This window comes from Alligator mississippiensis, chromosome 14 (assembly GCF_030867095.1).
Source record: "Alligator mississippiensis isolate rAllMis1 chromosome 14, rAllMis1, whole genome shotgun sequence".
In the NCBI taxonomy this organism is placed as follows: Eukaryota; Metazoa; Chordata; order Crocodylia; family Alligatoridae; genus Alligator; species Alligator mississippiensis.
In genome coordinates this window covers 26,325,159-26,347,823 of record NC_081837.1, presented here as the reverse complement: position 1 = coordinate 26,347,823, position 22,665 = coordinate 26,325,159, and the positions used below count along the sequence as shown (strand labels likewise).

The 22,665-nt window shown below is 45.7% G+C and overlaps 1 protein-coding gene across 3 annotated transcripts in view; it reads left to right on the top strand.

The window, feature by feature from the left end:
- RFFL (ring finger and FYVE like domain containing E3 ubiquitin protein ligase) overlaps positions 1 to 16,801 on the top strand; it is a 72,129-nt gene extending 55,328 nt beyond the window's left edge. For all 3 annotated transcript variants that reach the window (XM_059717398.1, XM_014595956.3, XM_059717397.1), the window contains exons 3-7: positions 6,817 to 7,221; positions 9,380 to 9,463; positions 10,479 to 10,686; positions 13,212 to 13,235; positions 13,583 to 16,801. In XM_059717398.1, coding sequence (XP_059573381.1) covers positions 6,817 to 7,221; positions 9,380 to 9,463; positions 10,479 to 10,686; positions 13,212 to 13,235; positions 13,583 to 13,773 — 912 coding nt within the window. In that variant the 3' untranslated portion in view covers positions 13,774 to 16,801. The remainder of the gene's footprint in view (positions 1 to 6,816; positions 7,222 to 9,379; positions 9,464 to 10,478; positions 10,687 to 13,211; positions 13,236 to 13,582) is intronic.
- The last annotated feature ends 5,864 nt before the right edge of the window (positions 16,802 to 22,665 follow it).

Here is a 22,665-nt window from a genome sequence, read left to right as displayed (position 1 = left end):
GCACTGGGGAAGGGAAGCAGCAGCTGGGCCAGCTGTGCCGCTTGGAACCGGCTGGGCGGGCCAGCTGAGGAGAAGCTGCGACTTTGCCTTGTGTGGCTTGGGCTAGGATGGGCTGGCACCAGGGAGGGAAAACTGCTCCAGGGTCAGTCCTGAGCGGTACACGGTTCCGCCGCCACTTCTGCTGGCTATTGCTGACCTGGCTGGGCTTGCCCTGTCTGCAGCAGCACGTGGGGAAGCCAGCTTCTGCTGCATGCTGCTTTTCCTGGCTGCGGCTTCCCCATTTGCTGCTGCACTTTCCCCCTACCTGTGCCAGCTGGTCCCAAGAGGCAGGAGGCTCTGCCACTGCTTCTGCTGGCCATTACCAACCCAGCTGGGCTCGTCCCACCCCAAGCAGAACATGGGGAAGCTGACCTCAACTGCATGCTGCTTTTCCTGGCCAGTGCCGACCTGGCTGGGCTCGTCCCATCTGGAGCAGCATGCGGCTGAAGCCAACTTCCCCACCAGTGCTCCTAGTGCAGTTACTGGCACACCTACCAAGTTCCCCCAATCACCTGAGTGGTTGTTATAACATCCCTAATCTTAACACTCCACAGAAGAATAATTTGGATATGAGCACATCAAAGAAGAGGAAGGTAGATGTTGAATGCCGAATATTCAACAAGGAATGGACCTCTAAATATTTTTTTATTGAAGTAGGTGGAAAAGCTGTGTGCTTAATTTGCAAAGAAAGTGTGGCTGTATTCAAAGAATACAATTTGAATCAGCATTTTGAGACTAAGCCTGCATCCAAATATGAAAACTTACCAGCCCAAGAAAAAGTAAAGAAAGCAGAGGAGATGGTTGCTGCAATGCAGAAAGAGCAAATTTTTTTCACAAAAGCATTGGCAGCACTGGATGGAATTATGAGAATGAGTTATGAGGTTGTACACACAATCACCAAGAGGAGCAAACCATTCTCTGATGAAGAGTTTGTAAAGGAATGTGTACTCAAGTTAGCTGCAAATTTGTGCTCAGACAAGAAAAAGCAGTTTGAGAATGTTAGCTTGTCAAGGCGCTTTATTCTGAGACGTATTGAAGATATCTCTGAGAACCTGCACCAGCAATTGAAAAGTAAGGTAAATGATTTCTCATACTTTGTACTGACACTCCGTGACAGTTGTGATGTCAAAGACACAACCCAGTTGTTGATTTTCATTTGAGGAATCATTGAAAATGTTGAGCTTTCAGAAGAATTGGCATCAATGCAGTTAATGAAAGACACAACAACTGGAAAAGATTTATTGGATGCAGTAAATGTGTGTGTCAAAATTGGGAATGGACTGGAAAAAATTGGTGTGAGAGACCACTGATGGAAGCCCAAACTTGACAGGCAAACATGTTGGATTGCTCAAAAGAATTCAGGATCAAGTCAGAGAGACAAATCCAGAACAGAAAATTATTTTTTACGCTGTATCATTCGTCAAGAGGCCCTCTGTAAAAATGTTTTAAAACCTAAGCACTGTTGTGGACACAGTTACAAAAGTGGTCAACTACATTTGAGCAAGAGGATTAAACCTACAGGCACTTTGTAACTCTGTTTGAGGAGTCTGAATCTGAGCACACAGATGTTTTGTATCATACTAATGTAAGATGGTTCAGTTTGGGTAATGTTTTGAAAAGAGTGTGGGAACTGAGAGCTGAGATTTCCTTTCATGTTTAAAAATGAACCAAAGATTTGGATTTCCCACAGCTGAATGATGCAGATTGGCTCTCTGATTTTGTATTTGCCATTGATATCATGGGCTACATGAATGATCTGAATTCATGACTGCAAGGGAAGGGACTTTTTGCTAATGAATTGCATTCCAGTGTCAAGTAATTTATGATGAAAGTACTCCTTTTCTCCCATCAGATAGAAAACAAAGATTTCGGCCATTTTCCTACATTGCAACACATAATGGTTTCTGATCAAAACCTAAAAAAATACACATCACTACTAGTGCAGTTGCATGCTAAATTTTCTTGCTGATTTGAAGATTTTCAAATAATAGAAAAAGACCTCTTTGGTCTCCTCACCTTTCACATTTACTGTTGACAGCGCTCCATGTGACCTGCAACTTGAGCTTATTGACCTCTAGTGTGATGCACGGCTTGCAGAGCAACTAAAATCAGTTCCACTTCCTAGCTTTTATGCCTCTCTCAATGAACAGAAGTTTTCAAAGATCAAGGCTCATGCCCAAAAGACACTTCTGCTGTTTGGATACGTATGTGAACAGACATTTTCTGTAATGAAAATCAACAAATCAAACTTTAGCTCTTCAATTAGCGGTGACCACCTTGTAGCAGTGCTCCGCATTGCAACAACAGAGATGATGCCTGATTTTGATTTTCTGGTTAATGCACATCAGAGGCTTCATTCTTCACATTGAGTTCCTTTGTTTGTCTTTAATCATTTAAGTTATTTATATTATGGTTGTATGTTTGTCATGTTGTTTTCAGAAGCGTTAAGTTAATCACTACTCAAATTATTTTTTAAATAAAATTAAAATCTGTTATAGTAGATGTTTGATTTTTAGTATACAATACTTTATACTTTTTTAAAATGATTCGTTCTGAAAGATTTTGTGTGCAGTCCTTGACTCAATTGGTTTGGCTCCATTGTGGGGGGAGGTCTGATGCCCCTGAAACCCTACTGCTGGGGCAGGATGTTAGAGAGGTCACAACCCCTTGCTACCTGGTAAGTTGTGCCTGTGTGTCGTGGCCCATAGGGCAGAACTTTTGGGGCCCCAGGAGCAGGCCATGCACAGTGAGGGTGGGCCCTGGTGTTGGGCAGTGTTTCCCAGTCAATAGGTACGCCTTCTAATGTCAGGGATTATGTGATGAGGGCAGGAGATTCTGAGACAGATATAGCAAGTCAGGCAGTTTGGTGTTGGGTGGGTGGCTCTTATGACACAGACCATATGACAGGGTGTAACTTTTGGTTCCAAGGTCATCTCCCCAAAAGGAGTACTTCCAGGGGCAAGGGGAGGGACTTCCGGTGGCAAAGGTCAGGGGTTAGGGATGGGACTTCTGGTCCCAAGATGGCAACCAGGGGGCGGGGCAACTGTCAAAGGCGGAGCTACCAATGCAGCCCTCGACAGCTCACCAAAACTCATCAAGCGGCCCTCGGCCTGAAATAATTGCCCGCCCCTGGCTTAGTCCATCTGTGTCTGTCTGTAACACCCTTGGAGCACTCTGCTTGGTTACTGAAACAACCAATCAGAGTGCTCCAAGAGTGTTACAGACAGGAGGCAGTGGTGATGGTGCGGTGTAGCACAGCCATGACAGAGGGGATAGAGTGGTGGGGTGAGGCCAGCACCACTGGCCTCATCCCCCTTCACCCCCGGCCCTTCTCCCTGGAGGCGGTGGAGCACCACTGTGACAGCAGGGACGAAGTGGGGGGGTGGCGTGGGCAAGCTTCCCCCCCCCCCCCCCCCCCCCCCCCCCCCGGCCCAGCTCTTTAGAGGCAGTGGTGGTGTGGGGTGCTAGCAGACGGGGATGGAGGGGACGGCAGGGCAAGCTTCCTTCCCCGCTCCTGGGAAGCAGCGGTGTGGGGTAGGGTTAGGGTTATCAAGCTTCCCCCCTTCACTCGCGCCCCGCCCCATCATTCTTGAAGGGCAAATTTGCTTGTGTGCGTGTGTGCGCGCGCTAGATGCTTCTAGCCCACCTTTTCTGATTGCTTTCTTGTTCGAGGGAAGGAAAGTATTGTGGCTATTCTCCATGAATTTTTTTTGTAACTTGTCTAAATGCTACAGTGATAAATTGTTAAAATAGAAAATGTCTGGTAATGAATGTTTTTTCCATCACTCTACACCAGGGGTGGGCAAAATACGGCCTGTGGGCTGGATGCAGCCAGTGGAGGTACTTTGTCCAGCCTGTAGCGGGTCTCTCAGTCCCACCTGGCCCAGGCATGATCCGGCCCATGATGCATCCCATCACACCCCTGGGCACTCGGGCTGGGGTGGCTCTGCAGCTAGGCAGCCCAGGTGGTGGCGGTGGCTCCTTCCAGCTGCCACCGCCACTGCCTTAGCCCTGACGGAGACCCATGTGCACAGCCTCGACCCTGGCCCGCCTCGCGACCACTCTGGACTTGGTCTGGTGGAGCAAACCAGCTGGAACCTGCATGTGCAGCCCTGACCCTGGCCTCTCTCACATGTGCTCTAGACTCACTTGCCCGCAATGAGCAATGGCAGAAGCTGTTGCTGGGCATGGAGGAAAAGTAGCCCTTCTCCTTCGCCACTGCCAGGTCCATCTTGCTGCAGCTGCCCAGAGCCTGTGCCTGGGCTGTCCTGTGGCTGCTCTCTGCCACTGTCACTGCTGTGTCTGGGCTGCCCAGTGGGGGAGTGGTGGCAGTGCAGAGGAGTTGCAGGGTGTCACGGGCTCTGGGCAGCTGCAGCAAGAAGGGCCTGGCAGCGGTGAGTGGGAGGGGCTGCTTCTGCCCAGCCACTGCTGCTACTCGTGGGCAGGCGCGGGCCAGGGGCGGGGCTGTTCCGCTCTGGCTGGGGTGAGTATGGGGTGGGCCAGGGTTGGGGCTGGGGCTGTGCACTGTTGGTGGCAGAGAGGAGCCGCAGGGCCTGCAGGCTCCAGGCTGTTAGAGGGTGAGGGGGGTGCTGGTGATTGGCCCGTGGCAGCTCTCCAGAACTGCCTATGTGGCCCGCAGGTCCAAATAATTGCACTGCACTGCACTGAAATATTCTAAATGGATCAGATTCCTTTAGAAATCCAATGTCCAAAAATATCAAACAGTAACATTTTACACAGTCAAACTGGAGAAGGCTTTTGAAACTGAGTAGTATGCAGAAACGGTCCCTCCTGGAACAATCTGTGTAGATAACGAACTTGTGTGGCTCTTGTCTGACGTACGTGCATATAAGTAAGTGATCTTCTCATGAGATGGATTAAGTAATTCAGTGAATAGGGTTCATGGCATCAGATTTCAAGTTTGTTCTGCCATATTTGGGACATCTGGGCAGAGCTAATGGCAGTGGAAATTTTTCATGTACTGAAACATTTCTGGAAGGATATTATACTGATTTTTCACAAAGCCATATAAGCAGGTCTTCTACAATGGCCCTAAACGCTAATCCTGTAGCGTAGCTAGCTGAAGATTCAGATGAATATTTACTTTTCAGTAGGAGGAAAGCAGTGATGTAGGTGGAGAAGGAGGTTATTCAAGCTTGTGTAATATTTACACCTTTCAAGGTGTTATCTAGAAGAGGAAAGTATACCTCAACTGATCACGGTGTTAATTCACATTTTTACTTCCTCTCCTTTTGAATAGGTGGCCCAGGAGCACAAATCTATAAATCTTTTCTTTGAACTTAATACACCATGGAATTGGAGTTATTCTTTAATTACAGAAGTAATCCATAAAATAAAGAAAATATTCATCCTTGATTTAAGAGCTTATGCTCTTGCTTCTAAAGTTTTTAGTTTTTATTTCTTCTTGCCTGGCTCTGAAGAGTCAAGATAGAAGTTTAAATTATAGTAAATTTAAAAAGGGAGAGAAGGCAAGCCAATGCCTGAATGAGTAAGGGAATTAGGGGGACTAGTAGTAGAATATAAATCCAGTCTAAAGCTTTAATGACAGAAAATTACCTAACTGATTTGGTGGTTTATGTGAAGTAAATTTTTAATCTCAGTTCAACTCCTGGTAGATTAGTGACTCCACCACAGAAAATACTATTCATAACTGCAGTCTCAGGAGACGGAAGCAAAGTACTGAAGTAGCTTAAAGAGTCACCTCCCGTGGACATGAATAAGGGTGAGGCATGTTGTCATGTGAGGGAGGAGGGGAGAGAAAGTTTGTATTTTCCTGCCTGTGTGGTGCTTTTGGAAATGCTGAGCTGCCTAATGCCAGCTGAAGTCAAAAGGAGGTCCGTGTGCCCAGAACACCAGAAAATCAGACTCCTGCATGATGAAGGCAGTATAAAACCATAGTGATGAAGCACTGGAAACAAAATAGATACCTGAGGCCAAGTTCACCAAGGAGAACATTTTTTTTCTCAGAGCTTGCAGTACGCAGCACATTCTGTTGTGACACTTTACAGCCATATTCTCATGAATTTAGCACCTAAAGCTGTATCCAGGTGTGCATGGTTCCTTTGAAAATTTGGCTACTTTACTTTGCTGCCTAGATGGAAGCTGGGTTCCTTTGACAATCTGGCTGCAGGCGTAGAAATTGGTTTCATTTTCTTTTCTTTTTAGGGAAGGCAGCAATTAGGGGAAAAGAAAAACAATAAATGAGAAGAAGAAAAAAGGAGAGGGCAATCACTATTAAAGTTATGAAGTGCAGAAAATTGAAGAGGGAAGCTTATGGCATTCTTGTGCATGAAGTATGCTACCTGCAATCTATGCATGCACTTAGTCGTGATTTACTTTGGAAGGCTTGTTACTTTACCTCATAGACCTATTTATTAGTTTCATCTCTGAGTTAATTGTGTGCATTCAGAATAGACCCTTGAAAACTATTGCAGTTTAGGGGAGAATTCATTTTTTTTAACTTTTTTTTTTTTTTGGTGATTTGCATAATGAATTTTAACTTATGGTTTTTATTATAAAAATATGCTATTTCAACAATGAGTGATCAATAGAGTATCTTTTGTCAAGCAGTAGCATGCATTGTATACTTGACAGTATCTTTCAGAAATAAAGCTTGGATTTGTCTTGCATGTGTGGTTATTAATTGCACGATGTCATCACCTTTCATGTAGCATTAACCTTTGCATCACCCTTTTACCATTCCTTTACACCCTCCTGACTAAAGGTTCTCTTGTCTCCCCTCTTGTCTTTGAGCAGCACATCTGTTTGGATTGTAAAAACAATTTCTGTCCGTTGTGTTCAAACCGGCCCGAGAGCGGTCCCCTTCTCTGCCATCTCTGTCAGCGATTCCGAGCTACAGCATTTCAGCGGGAAGAGTTGATTAAGATGAAAGTGAAGGATTTGCGAGACTATCTGGCACTCCATGAAATCTCTACAGAGACATGCCGTGAAAAGGAGGAACTGGTATTTTTGATCCTCAATCAGCAGCCAGTCATCACCCAGGAAGATAGGCTACGAATACCTCCACTTACCACTGGCACATCTGGACAGGAAGGCTTTGTTCTTTTCCCACCGCCTAGCCCAGCATCTGCTACCTCACATGATGCCTCTCCAGTGTCCACAGACCCCATCTCGAGTACACTAACTCAGGAACATCAACAGGTATTTCTCAGTCCCCACATGGAAGCACCCTGTCCTGTACTCATTCATCCTTGTTGTTGGCTTAATTACTGGGATGCTTATTGTTTCTTATATCTTAATAAAAACTGTGCAAATAAAAATTATATGTGAAGCTTTTGTATAAAATAACCAACAGTACTTGAGCTACATTTCATTTATCTATTGTCTCCATTTGACTTTGAAATTTGAATAAATAACTCAAGACTTCCCTAGAGCATCATTAGAAACTAAAGGCACACTTCCATTGTAACTAATGGATTTCTTTGTTAATGTTGGTCATGTTGATTGTGATGGATGGGGTATTTGCCTTTTCTCCATTAGTGGAAGTTAACTTTCTTTAGATTTTCAAAGTTACTTGAGAGTCTGGTTTTAATATGCCAGATATGACGCTTCTGTCACGGTTCTAAGGTGGGCTTGAACACTGGTCGGTGTTTCAGTGAATGGTTTCATCCTAAGGTCAGCCTGGGACACTCCTTTGACTAATGGGCCATGTGGATATTTGATGTCTGTAGGGCAGAGGAATGTCTTTCTTTTCTTTCTAGCTGAAATGTTGCTAAGTTATTACAGCTACAAGCAGCTGTTGGGGAAGGCCATTATTCTCTTTCTCCTTATTTTCTGAGCCATGAAGCAATCAAACATGTGATTTTGGAGATGATACAGCTGAGGGAAGTCTCCTAGTGTCTGGTCAATGATTGATCTGAGCATAGAAAAAGCTTTGATTGAAGCCACAGTGTGTTACTAGTCTCTGATTCAGATACTGCCCAAAACTATCTGGCTACACTCTTTCTTTCGGAGTGAATTTATAGTCCAGTTACTTTACTTTGACATGCTTTACTGACTACTGTGCAAAACCTACTTAATGCTTGACATCTACTTTAGGTCTTCCTGTAATTAAGTGAATGGGTGTGCTTAGTTCTGCAGGGGCCAGGACTGGGAAAGTGCCCCCTCGTGCTTTCTCTGTTGTCTGTTTTGTATAGAAGTGCATGGTAATTCCTCCAGGTTTCTTTTACATACAATGAGAAAGGCTTTTTTTATTCCGTTGGAAGTAGCGCATTGCACCAGTTAGTTTCTGCAGAAAAGTTAGAGCACAAAGGCACAATTTCAGCTGCTTTTCTCAGTTTCCATTTCCTCTTTTGGGAATTCTTAGGCTTTCAAAACCCCTTTGATTTTCCTAGTGTTTCACAAATATAAATAAACCACAGCTTTCTTCAGTAGGAAGGAGAATATTGTCTCAACAGAGAAACTGAGGCAGTGACCAAATATCATACCCAAAGTCACAGAGAGGAATTAGTGGAAGCTGGGATTACAATTCAGTTTCTTTTACCCTGTGCAGTGTTCAAAACTGTTACTCTCCCTCTAGGCTGCTTTAGCTGCTTTTGCCTGCTGCTCCTTAGCTAGCCCCATCTCAGCCTCTCACCCTTACCTGCCTCCACAGAGCTCATCCACTAGGAAAGATCCAAGGCAGCTTGCCTGGTGGCTAACCCAAATGTGAACGGTGTTCTGGGGGAGGAGGAGGAGAAAAGATCCGTCTCTTGCTTAGTTTCCAATCCAGTGCTAGCACTTGCACAAGAAGAGCACTGTGCTTCTTTCTGGTCATTGCTCAGATTAGTTACTCAGTCACGGTGAACTACATCATTGACTGGTCTCAAAGAGCTACACAGCACTTACTCTTGACATGCTGTAGAGATTGTGACATCATGATGTCACATTGCTCCACAGTTTTTCATTGTGATGTGGCATCAATGCCAAGTTTCCATGTAATGATTTTCTGATCACTCTGAACCTCCATTTCTGAGTCATTACTCTATTGGTTTCCGCCCTGTCTGGCTCCATAAACCCCACAAGAACATGTGGGGGATTATTGTACATCATCCAGTATTGTAACAAGACTCAGCTGACAAGGTGGGGCATCCAACAGCCACATACACCATGACAGTTTCTCACTGAGATCTTGTTTATACCTCACGTCTGTGATCAGGGGGACTTTCTTTCTTCCATCCTGGCTCCTTTTTGGCCTTGCACCGAGTTGCCTAATTCCACAGTCCAGCGCATGCTGAATTGTGCTTTGCTGTTAAACCCACTTGCCCTCTAGACATGCAAGGAGATCTAGCATTGGTGAAAGATGTATTTCCTCTTTTAGGCAAATGGGTTTGTGCCTCCAAGCCAAGACGACATGACAGGAATTGAGAATGCAGGAGAAGCACCAACAGAGGAGGAGACACAGGTTTGTATGTGCTAGAATCGCACAGAGATGGGGGGTGGATTCTGTTGAGTTGTGTTAGTCCATTACTCAGCAAGTATAGAATTGTAACCATGTAATAAGATAGCAAAATAGCTATCATAATAGAGTCACCAGAAAACTTCTCTTTATGCAGAGAGGAACAGGATGTCCCTACAGGCAGAGAACTTTGTGTCACTGGACACTAAGGGCACTTTTACATGTGCTCCAGGGGTTGGGGGGGTGGGATGGCACTTTAAGTAGAGTTGGCTCCAAGAGCCACTCTAATTAGAGTGCTGCTGTGTCTCCTGTATCAGCAGCCCTGCGCTTAAAATTGGCAGTGGGGGCACTTGAACTGAAGCTTGTTCAACAAGCTTTAGTTCAAATGCCCCCACCACCATTTTTTAAGCGTGGGGACACAGGAGGCTGCTGGAGTGTGGCAGTTGCCATGCTCCCACAGACTCGATTAATTGAATCTACTCTGATGCACTGGAATTCCAGTGCATTGGAGCACGCTCTGTGCTCGTGTATAGGCGCCCTAAAACAATAAAAGGGACTTACATATCAGAGTAGAACTTATTTCTTATAACTAGAGGGATTCATGGAATAAAGTACATGAGGGATAGTATACCTCCATGGATGAGTATTGGCTAGGAAAGTATTGAGAGCTGCTTTAAATTGTCATGATATTGTGACTGCTGACAGACATGAAAAAAAACCCAACACTTTACTTTCAGCTTGGTGTTCCCACCATGATGAGCACAGTGTATGCCCAGAAGAAGCATCACATTTGTTTGACCCGGCTTGCCCAATTTCTGTATAGATTGGGCGCTTCATCAGGGGGGTTGGAGCTTTTATCTAAAAGCTGATTCAATCAGGATGATGCACTGCCTGATCTATACAGGGGCTGGGAAGCTGGGTCAAACTGGTGCGCTTCCTTTTCTGGTAAAGCATTTTTGTTTCTTCACATATGTCGGTGGCCTGTGAAACCAAACATTGTCCTGTCTTTGTTCTGTTTTAGTCTGTTGACTCGGAGGATAACCTGATGCAGGGACGGAGGGCCTCTCTCTCTGACCTGACAAGCATTGAAGACATTGACATGCTGTCTGTAAGACAGCTGAAAGAAATTCTTGCTCGCAACTTTGTCAACTATAAAGGCTGCTGTGAGAAGTGGGAACTGATGGAAAGAGTGACTCGCCTTTACAGAGAGAGAGACCTTCAGCATCTGGGTAAGGTGGAAGAGTCGTCAGTTTTACAAGCTGCTTCAACAGTCAGTAGAAGGCAGCAGGTCAAAGGGAACAGTTTTCCTATCTGTTCATTGCCAATGAGAGAATCAGATCAGGAAGAAGACAACATCATGTTGCTAAACTATATTTGCTATTGCTCGTGCCTGTTGACCTGAGCATTAATGTTGTTTGGATCTGTAAAGCGACTGCTCCATTGTGCAACAGCAGGGCTTCTTGCTTTTCTTATGGCTGCAGAGCACATGCAGCTATGTTAGACTGAAGTCTTCTTGTCTCTCATTAACTGATTTGTGGACTGAGTGCCAACAAGGTGCGCCTATATGTATCATGACAGTAAAGGGGTTGCATAGGTTATTGTTGAGAGGTGAACTGGAAGACAGTGGAATGATGTAGATATTCATGCAGGTGTAATTAAGCCTGCAGGAAAGAACCCAGCTAGACTCTTAGATCTCAAGTGAAGTTTCAAGGGTGGAGTTAAAAAACAGCTATTTACTTACAAAATGAGCATACAGAATATCACTTTCAAGATAAGAAACCTGTTTTAACTTGCTGAGTTTTTCTAATCCTCTAAAGCTTCACATGGAGTACTGTCTCCAGTTTTGGTCCCCACACTTTAAGAAGGATGTGGCCAGATTGGAAAGAGGCCAGCACAGAGCAACGAAAATAATTAGTGTGCTGGGAAGCATGACTTATCAGGAAAGGCTGGAAGAACTGGAGTTATTTAGTCTGGAGAAGAGAAGACTGAGGAGGGATTTGATACCAGTCTTCAAATACCTATAATATCTCAACAGTTTTCAGTGAAACTGGGACTTAGGTCTGCCAAAAACTACTTATTTGACTAAATCTCAAAATAACAGCCCATATACATTTAAGATGGTCATCTTGCTTTGTAACATCCTAACTATATATGTTCAATGAAAGGAAAAATGTCTTAATAATCTAACCAAATAATAGCTACTCCATACCAGTTGCCCTCACCTTTCCAAAAATGTACCATGTTGGATTTACAAAATACAAAGCCAAAAGACTCGAAGCAAGCCATCTCCTAGGGAAAGGGCGGGTAAAATACTGCTTGTGGACTGCATCCATCCCACCAGGAAATTCCATCCGGCCCATGGCCTCCCATCAATTAATTATATCTGACCTGGTCCATGGCTGCCCCTGCTGCACTCCACGTGGGATCAAGCCCTGCCTCCTCCCACTGAGGCAATGTGCTGTGCTCCTACCCTTGCCCGCAAGAGGGCTCCAGCCCCAGCCAGTGCTCACAGCTTCTGGGCAGAGCTCCTGTTGTCCTTGCTGCAGCCACCCAGGGAACTGCTTGGCTCCCCTGCTCTCCAGTGGTTCCTCCTGTCACTGCTGCAGTACTATGGGCAACAGGTAGGGAAGTAGCAGTGGGCAGGAGTCTGGAGCACGAGGCCCGCACCTGGTGGGGCAGTGAGAGTGCAGAGCCCAGGTCAGCGGAAGTGTGAAGCCTGGGCCAGCTTTGTTGCATTGTGTATGGCTCCCTGCAGCTCACATGCAACTCCCAGGACTTGTGCCACTGGGGGAAGCCCTGTGCGATGGAGGCAGGCAGACTAGGCCCTGCTCCCTTGGCCAAGTCCCAGGAAATGCATGTGGGGCCAGGCTGCCAGCTCCATCATGTAGGGCTCTCCCCCAGTAGCGCATGGCTCTGGTCAAGTCCCAGCAGCTGCACATGAGCCGCAGGGAGCCTGCACAATGAAGCAGGGCTGGCCTGGCCCTGCTCCTTGCTGCCACGTGCAGCTCCTGGGACTTGGCTGGTGCCGTGTGCTGCTATGGGGCCCCTCCTGTGCAGGCCATGAGCATCCTGAGGGCTTGCTGCCACTGGCAGAGGGGGCTGTGCACCATGGGGGGGGGGAGACATGTTGCGGGGGGCGTACACATACCTCACCATACCCACACCCTGCACACACACACAACCACATCCCCCAAACACCATGCCTTCTCACACCCCCCCCACACTGTTCCCCACACAGCCACCCCGATAAACCCCACACCCACCCACCCACCCACCCACCCACATCCACCCACCCTCCAACCACATCCCACACATAGTATACAAAAGTAAGATTTTATTTTTAGTTATTATGCAATTGTCTCTACACTACACTATGCACTACTCTACACTATGCAAACACACATAAATGAGGACAAGAATATTTTTTAAAATAAAATTTAAATGGTATAGTAGACGTTTGATTTTTGGTATATGATTTGGGTTTTTTTCTGGTTCCAAGATGGCAATCTCCCCTCCCCGTCCCAAAAGGAGTACTTCTGGGGGCAAGGGGAAGGACTTCCAGTAGCAAAGGTCAGGGGTTAGAGGGTGGGATTTCCAGTCCCAAGCTGGTGACCACATTGTGGCCCTCAACAGCTCACCAAAATTCATTAAGTGGCCCTCCAGCCAAAATAATTGCCCACCCCTCTGCTAGGATTTTCCTGTTTATTGCACAAAATAATGCAACTTCTCTCTTTTTTTCCCCTCCTGTATGCAGTTTCTGACACTGGTGATCAAAATGGTAAGTGGTGTTGATTCTCAAAATGTTAGCTCTGTAGAAAAATTCTCAGCACTAGGAGTTGTTGCATGCTCTAATATAGAAAAGATTTTGTTCTAGGCAAAAATTTCCAGCTCCCTGCCAGACAAGCAGTCTCACATGGCACTAGTGCAAGTATAGGAGCAGGATTACTCAGATTCCAGTTATGCTTACACATTATTTGCAGAAGATGATGCTTCTTAACATTGGCAATTAAGCATAATTTGATATTGAAGTCAGTAATAAAGTTTGTATTCTCTGACTCATGTACTCTTGTCCTTAACGCTATGATGCATTTTCCTCAAGTCTAATACTTGCCTTTTAATCTTTAGCTTGTTCAGGTAACACTGGGCTTCCTGGTGCTGAAGAGAATCTCTGCAAAATCTGCATGGATTCACCAATTGACTGTGTCCTGCTAGAATGTGGCCATATGGTCACTTGTACCAAGTGTGGGAAGCGTATGAATGAGTGTCCCATCTGCCGGCAGTACGTGATAAGAGCTGTCCATGTCTTCAAGTCCTGAGTGAAAGCACGTAAGACCAGTGTTGCCTTAAAGCCTCATGTGCTGTTAGAGAAATGGTTAAAATCTCTACACATAGTTGAAGGTCCAAGACTAGCGCTCAGACCTCACAGGATGTCTGAAGTTCATGAGAGGTGAGGCAAGAGGAAGCTTGGGAAATTTTCCATATTGAAGCCGTGATTGGATGCGTCATTCCCACCACATTGCTATACACCACAGTGCCTGGACTCCTTGGAGCCTAATAACAGCATCAGACACAGAAATAACTAACAGCCTGTGAGAGCAGCTTGATCAACTGGTGATGGGGGATAAACAGTCACTGGCTTCCCAACACAAAGACCAGATTCTGAGGCTTGTTATTTCCTCTGCAAATAATAAATGAGGACTGAGCTCTCCACACACAACAGTTTTTTTTTGTTTTGTTTTGCTGCTATTGAATGTTCCCGTTCTGCTTCTCTTATTCACTTGCTCTGTGAATCACCTCCGGTGATATTTTTATTTTCAGGGAACACAATCTTGGTTGAGCTTGTTCCTTGTTTTGAACATATAACTTTACTTTAAGCTCTAGTTTCTAATGCTTGCAGGCCAGGCTGAATGTTGCCCCCCTCTGTGTTACCTTCTTCCTATTCCAAATGTGTTTAATTCTAGCTCAGCAGAATCGAGAAGTGCCTGCTCTGCTTTAATGTGGAAAGGAGGCAGGAAAGCTTCAGTGTTTAAGAAATTAAATATTCTATGTAAGACAGCAAAGAGGCACAACATCTCACCTGGCTTCTTGCACACCTGAATCCAGTGTTTTGTCTTGGATGCAAGCTCCTATGTTTTGTTCTATGTTGGTTCCTCTTTGTAGAAGACCTGAGAGTAGTACCTTGCCTACATGGTAACTGAACTGATTCTTAGTTATCTTAGGCACCAACTTGCCCAGCGTATGCACTGCCTGAGCACAAGTGGAAAAAAATCCACCTTCCCCTGGCATAGGGATTTTTTTCTAACATTGTAATCACATGAAGCCCTGGACAATGTATTTCTGCACATCTCATACAGTGTAGAGATGAATCTGTCAAAGTGATGCTGAAATAAGGAAAGTGTAGGGAGACGTTCTCCCTGCCTTAGGAACGTTCCCCTAACTGCTTTCTTTTAATTTCTTGTTGTCTGTTGCTTCCAGTTAAAGTGATTAGCACTGCCTAGCCTCCTTCATCTCCCTCTGAGCCACAGGATACCAGTTCACTCTATTCCACCATTCTCAAGTGCTGTCAAATATAGAGATGGTTTTTTGAATGGCACAAGATAACTTCTCCCTTGGTAATGGAAGGGCTATAGCATCATTCAAATATACTTCTATGACAATCCCAAGTTTCTGAAAACAACTGCAGTTTGGAAAGCCCTTGTGAATCCATACTGAATTGCATTGTGGGTTTCACCCGCACTCACTATGAAGTTAAAAAATGGTCTTACAAGGTATGTCTTGGGAATATGCCATTCATTACTGGTTGGCAGCAAAATATGAGCTTTCAGAATAATCCAGTACTAATGCCTTAAATAACTTTTCTCCCCAGCAGTTATGGGCACACTGGTGTCTTATTCCAAAAGGCCACCTGGGCCATTTAGATTTAACTTTGCTTCAGGATATTTATCTTGCGTGTAGCAGCAGAGTTTATCAGTGAAGTCTGTCTCAAATTTTCCTGAATTGTGAATGTAAGAACATCAGTATTCAGAGAGAGAGAGAGAGAGAGAGAGAGAGAGAGAGAGAGTGTGTGTGTGTGTGGACATGTATCCATTCCCAGCCTCTACAACACTCAAGATATACTTAAAAGAAGCCTCTATTGCAGATCCATGCATGTTTGCAATAACAGCTGGCAATATACGTTATCAGCTGTCTAACTATGCAAATTCATTTAACACTGCTGTACATCAGCAGCACTGCCTCCACTCCAGGAAATGCATGGATTTGGAGGGTCTCTTCAGTTTAGAATAAGGAAAAACTAGTTCTTGGTTAGTAGCTATACATACATACCATAGTCTAGGTATAAAGAAATTTGAGGCTGGAGTTTATGCAACATCTATGTTAGATGGTGTTTTTGGATTATACAGAAACCAGAATGATGAATCATGTAAAGAATGGACAGGCTCCTTCCTACCTGAGTGTCTATGGTGAATATGCCAGTTGTAGCTTTACCCTTCTTTCTCTTCCTTGCTGCTACTTCTGGATATTCTGCAATTTCTGACTCAGTGCTCTAGCAGAGTACCAGGCACTCCTCTGTTTCCAGCTACTAAATTGTATTACATTAAAGATGCATGATTTTCCTAGCAGTTTTTCAACGTAAACCATTACTGTTGTCATTGCCACTGAAGAGGGTTTCTATGGCAGTTTCCAAAATGCATAGACTGTACTTACTGAGAGGCTTGAAAACTTCTGATCTAGCAAATGCACTGTGAAAATATTGTGTGTAATCATGTTTAGCAATAAGCTCAGGACAGGGGTCTTGGCAAAAGGAATATTTCCCCTAAGAATACATATGTTTCATCTACTCTCTACAAGCCATTCTAAGGCTACTATGCCTATTTTTCTACAACAGATAAGCCAACTTGCAGATCAGTGGAAAAAAATGTTATTAGGAATGAGGTAATTGCGTGCAGCTTGCTTTCCTAATACTTATACTGAAACTAATTTCCATTCTTTCCTCCTTTGCAGAAATGGATTATTTAGTGTGAGGCAGTATGACAACTCACTTTAAAATAAATTCAAACTTAAAAAAATCCAGAGGAAGCAGATTCATAACCCAAAAGAATATATACTGATCAAAAACTAATAAAGATAAAAGTGTATGAAAATATTTAAGTGCTTTATGTACAATGTGCACATTTGTTTAAAATATTTTGAAAATTAATGTTCTATTTGAAATGGTTTCTATTACATTTTTCTTTCATTCAAAAATTGTGGTGGGTACAAAGGTTAAATAAAACCTAACTAGTTTTGGTACAGAGTTCTGGTTTATAATTTTATAATAAAGTTGAAATTTAATTTAGACAACTACTTAGGTTCTGAGTGTTTCTCTCTTGGGAGCAGGGGTAGGTAGCAGGAGCTAAACACCTGTCACTGAATGTGAAGGAGTAGAATAAGCACCCTCCCCCCCCAGAAATCAACTTCCAAGGATTTCAGCTGCTTAGCTATCACCAATGAATGAGGTAAAACTGAAGTTCTGTTTTCCTCATGTGTTTTACCTAATCTGTTAGTCATGTTTATGCAACTGGGATCCTGTATGCGTTTGCTTATTTCTAGATCCTCTCCCCTCTTCAGAGCTACTTTTTCCTCTGAAAAGAAAATGTGAGAAAAGATCAACTTTCAGCAGTGCAATTTAGTAATTTTGTAAGGCATTATAGAAAACGCAGCACTTTTTATAGCCCTCAAGGCTACATGGTGTTGATAGTGCTCAGCCCCAACTAACATCAGCCAAAGTAGAGGGTACATGGTACAGTCAGGTCCCTTGACTTCTATATTACATGTTTGAGAGAGGGTCATCAATACTGAGAAATATCACTGACATGATACCAATATGCATACCTCATGCTTAAAAAATATTCTCTTTAAAAGAGAGAGAATTTAGAATAAAAACACATTTCAGTAGACATCACAGTTGAGTAATTTTGAATGGTTTGGATTAGATTCTAACAAGTTTGTTAGAATAGGAATCCTATTTCCTTAGAATTACTCTGTAAGGTTAATATGTAATGGCAGGTAATTTAACATACCCTACATCTGAGTGTGAGTAGAAGCAGCAAATGCTATCATCTGGTGAAAAAAATCCAAAAGAAACCCAATCAAACCTCCTGGCTTACAACCAGGACACATGCTGACCCTTTGAGGGAGAGCTGGGTTCTTTATCACCCATGAAAATAACAGATACTTCAAAGTTTTGTGTAATCACTGCTTCACTTCAGGCAGAAAAGCTCCCTGAAAGGTAGAAAGTAGCAAATCCTACAACATGCTACTGAGTGTGGATTAAGTTTAAGAAACCACTACGCCAGAGCACTTGGCTTCATCATAGAGAGGACCAGTCTATCTAGCTGGAGGCACTGACTTGTGAAGCAGGTTTAAAGGAATAGGTGGGGAGAGGGAGGCAGGTGTCCAACAGTTTATAAATGCTTCCACCTGGTTTTCTTCTGAGCAATGAGCTCATGTAAACTTGTTAGTGAAAAACTACAATTTTCATAATGGTACTTGGTTTAACTGGGTCCTACTTATGAACCAGTCTAGTTATGGACTATCCTTCCTTTGCAGAAGGACTAGCTGCCTCCATACAGAGAAACCAAATGGCTGTAACTTCTCAAAAAAAACCCCAAAACACCTGCGCTGCTGTTATTCCAGCACCCATAAAAGGAAAGGAATTGGCGCTGTGACAGCTCTTCAGACTCGGATAATTAACAACTGTTCTGGATGTACACAGCAGGCCTGTAGGAGATGCAGTAAACTGTTCCCATAACAAAATTACAGCAACCTTTATGCCCAGCAATGAGCTGACAAGGTTGTATAATTCTCCCTTGTTACAAATCCTGCACTCACAGGGAGCTGATTTCTACTACTACTTCCTAGATGAGGGCAAGTACTTCCCTCTTTGCATTCACCTTTAAAGCAACCACAGACCCTCATTGACAGCATACTAAATTGCTGCCAGCCTGCTATGCAGAACAGATTCAAAAACTGCTATAGCCAGCTGCATGTCACCTCCCCTGCAATCCTCCAATGAGATAATGCATTCAAAGAGAGGTAACAGAAGCTTTTGCATAAGGGGAAAAAGTGATCTTCAGCAATAGCTGTGATAAAGGAATAGAAAAAGTGAATCAGACTGATATCCCTTAGGAATATTAAGGGTACAGAAAACACCTAGGGCTCCTTGCAATAGAGCTTTTCAATTGCCATGGAAGCTGGAGGTCTGCCTGTATCCTAGTCCAGCTTTTGCAAGAGGTAGTTTAGAACTTACAGCAAGTTTAGAAGCAAGCACTTCGAACTCAAACTCTTATCAAGGTTATCAATCCCCCACTATTACCTTAGGCAGACAAGGTTCCTTGGGTGAATTGGATATCTTTTATTAGACCAACCCAAATGGTTGGGGAATAGTTATTAAGCAAGATTTCGGGTTCAAAAACCCTTTGTCAGACTAAGGAAGTTTCAGCAGTTGGTGTGTGCTCTTCCTGGAGGGAATGAATTTTCCCTCCAGGAAGAGCACACACCAACTGCTGAAGCTTCCTTAGTCTGACAAAGGGTTTTTGAACCCAAAAGCTTGCTTAATAACTATTCCCCAACCATTTGGGTTGGTCTAATAAAAGATATCCAATTCACCCAAGGAACCTTGTCTGCCTCTGTCCTTAGACCAACACAGCTACAACCTAAACCCCTGCCACTATTACCTTTGTATTTTTCTGTAACATTCTCTTATATATGAGCCTGGGAATAAAATAGTCACTGAAGATCATTGCTTTAGGACAGTCTTCAGCAAATTCAGACTGAAATGTTGGCAGTTTCCCAGATAGGTTCTATACAGAGGTGCACTGATGCATCAGTCCAATATCGGATCGGCACTGATATAAAGAAAATTGGCTGCATTGGAAATTGGCCTGAAATGGCTGATAAATGCCCGTGCATGCATGCAGCCACACTGCAACACACAGGCATCGAGGAGCAGAGCCCAGCTGTGTGCAGCTGGTAAGTCTGTTTGGGTGGAAGGGGTGGGGGGGCAGATCAATACCTCCTGCAGTGAGGGAGGGAGGGGGCAGAGGCAGGTGCTGTGCAGCTGGGGTGGGGTGTGGGGTGGAGCAGTGGGGGCAGATCAATACCCGCTGCAGGGAGGGAGGGGGCAGAGGCAGGTGCCGCGCAGCAGGGGGGTGGGGGGTGGATGTGGGAGGGAGCTGTGGTCGGGGGCGGGGGGACTCCCACCACTACATGCACCCCAGGAGGGCATGGGGTGGGGTATTTGCCCCTGGATCTGCATGGGGCAGGGCAGGTGGGGTGCAGCTGAAGGCTGGAGCCAGGGCTGCGCCAGGCTCTTCTCGACGGGTGCTGGGAGTGGGGCTACTGAGGGGGCTGTAGCTACCCCAACTTTCACTGTAGCCTCAAATGTACAGCTGCTCCCAGCACTACTGCTGCCTACCCAGTGCAGCCCCAGCTCTTCCTGGCATGTGGGTGGAGATAGGGTGAAGCAGGGCTGCACCGGGCAGGCGGCAGCAGCACTGGGAGTGGCATTATGGCCAAATTTGGGGTGGCTGCAGCCCCCTCCGTAGTCCCCCTGCCAAGAAGAGCTTGATGCAGCCCTAGCTCCAGCCTGCAGCTGCAGCCCACCTGCCCCCCCCGCCCCCCATGCCCTCCCTGGGGTGCATGCAGCAGTGGGAGCTGCTCCCCCCGCAAGCCATGGCTCTGTTCTGCGCCCTGGCCTGCCCCACCCTGGCTGGGTAGCACCTGCCCCCTCCCCCACCATGCCCCTTCCACAACAGATTGCACACGGCTGAATCAGGAATTTGATTGATATCGGCTGATATGCCTGTTTAAATAACGGTATTGGCCCCCAAAATTTATATTATGCACCCCTACTTCTATAATATCTGTATTCAAGTACTTACATAGGCCAACTCTCGGGCTTTGGAATGCAGAACTAAGCAGCAGCAAATATTCCTGAAGACACTGAACAGGATTAATCTTTACTAACCTTTCATAATTCCAAAAGAATGCCAGGATACCACTCTGGAACTTATTTAATGGAAACTTATTTGCCCCAGTTTTAAAATGGAACTCCTGCAAAGGGTGCAAACTGTTTCTGGATGGTCATCTGATGAACCAACTGTTTAAAAAGTTAGGACAGCAAGTCCAAATGAGAGGGGTTAAAATACTAAGCTGTATAAAGGGTAGGCCTGTGCAAAGCACCAAGTATTTGCTTTAGGATTCAGATTCGGTCAATTCGGAGGGACAGTGATTCGATTCAGCCAATTCGGAGATTCTGCCATAGACTATACAGGCAGTCCTCGATGACACTGGACATTGCTGCCTCCAGCTGGTAAGTCTGTTGTGGTGGGCGGTGAGGTTCCTTCTAAGCTGCATGTGTGCACAGCCGTGCACAGTAAAAAATCTTTCCATGCAGTAACTTTTTAATGCCATGCACTGGGACCAGTGCGGGACACTTACTGCTCAGCTGCATAGGAGCCGGGCCACGCTGCTCTGCTCCACTCACCAGGCCAGCATTCCCACGGGAAGGAGAGCGTAGTCCCAGCCAGGCTGCTGATCAGTGGGCAGTCATTGCCTCTGCCCCTTCCTCCTCCATGCCTGCAGCGTGGGGCAGGCAGTGGCTCCTCCCCAAGGCAAGGCAGGAGCTAAGCTAGGCACCACCCAGGCTCCAGGGACCTGCTCTGCTCCCCAGCCCCTTCGGGCAAGTTTCGTCCGGAGCTCCGCCAGCTTCTCCCTAATCTTAGCTTTCATCCCTGTGCTGCAAACCCCACAGCTTCTGTGCCAAAACCCAGCAGCCCCACGGGTCTTCCATGCTCTGCCTGCTCCCTGCCTCTGCGCCTCGTTGCAGCCTTTGAAACTGATGCCATGTGCTTTGCTGCCTGAGCTGTCCAGCGGCGGGACGCACATGGCGCCATGCCGCTTTCAAAGGCTGCATGGAGGCACAGAGGTGGGGAGCAGGCAGTGTGCAACCTGCATGTGGGTCTAAGAGACATGACAGGGAGGTACACACACTTCATGTAACAAAGGTACTGGAGACAAAGTCAGCTCTTTGGTAACTGAAGACAGAGTACTCAAATGCTTGCCCAGTTTTAAGTATTAAGCCTTAATCTTGACCACAGAGACATGATTAAAAGGTAGCACGTGGGTAGTACAGCTAGTTTCTTCTATTATTTACAATAATGCAAATTAAAAGCAGAATTGAGCCTTTAAAGAAAAACATCTAACAAAATAATAGACTGAGTCTAATATTAAAGAATGCATCCGGTACACAGTGTAATATTTAATATTAAAGGGGGAGGAGGGACCAATTCAGGAACGGACCAAAGCAACGTGCTCACAGATTGCTACACCTTAGAGGGAAGATTGGTGGGCGGAGGTGGGCAGATCAATGTCCCACAGCAACGGAAGGATTGTGGTTGGGACAAGCTACCCAGCCAGGGTGGAGAGATGGAGGACTCGGGGGGGGGGGGGGGGGGGGGGGAACGACCCTCCACTTCACGCTGCTGGTCTGAGAGCTGCTTTTCTGATGGCTCCTCCAGCAGCTCTCACTGCTGGTCTGGGAGGGGATGGGAGCAGGCGTGTGCCCCTGGATCTGCATGGGGCAGGCTGGGCTGGGCTGCGCTCCAGGATGCTAGCCCCAGCCACCTGCTGCAGGGCTGCACTCAACAGGGTGGGTGGAGCCAGGGCTGTGCTCCAGGTGGCAAGCCCCCGCTGCCAGGCTGTGCTCTGAGTCTAGCCACCTGGAGCACAGCTCTGGCTTCACCTGCCCTGCAAAGCACAGCCTTGGGGTGGGCAGCTGGGGCTAGCCACCTGGAACCCAGCCTGGCCCAGCCCACCCCGTGCAGATGGAGGGGAACATGCCCACTCCCACACCCTGCCAGACTGGTGGCAAGAATTGCTGGAGGAGCCACCAGAAAAGCAGCTCCCAGACAGGTGGTGCGCAGTGGTGGGAGCCCCCCTCCCTGAGTCCCATGTCCCCCCACCCCAGCTGGGCAGCTTGCCCCAGTCAATCCCTCCCTCCCTCCCTGTGGAGGCATTCATTGATCTGTAGGGCTGCGCGAAACAGCACCATTCCATTTCAACTTGCATTTTGATGTTTTGACAGAACAGCATTTCGTTTCGATTCGAAACTGCTGTTCTGTTTCATCATAACAGTTTTGCTGTTTTGACATGTTGTCCATAGACTA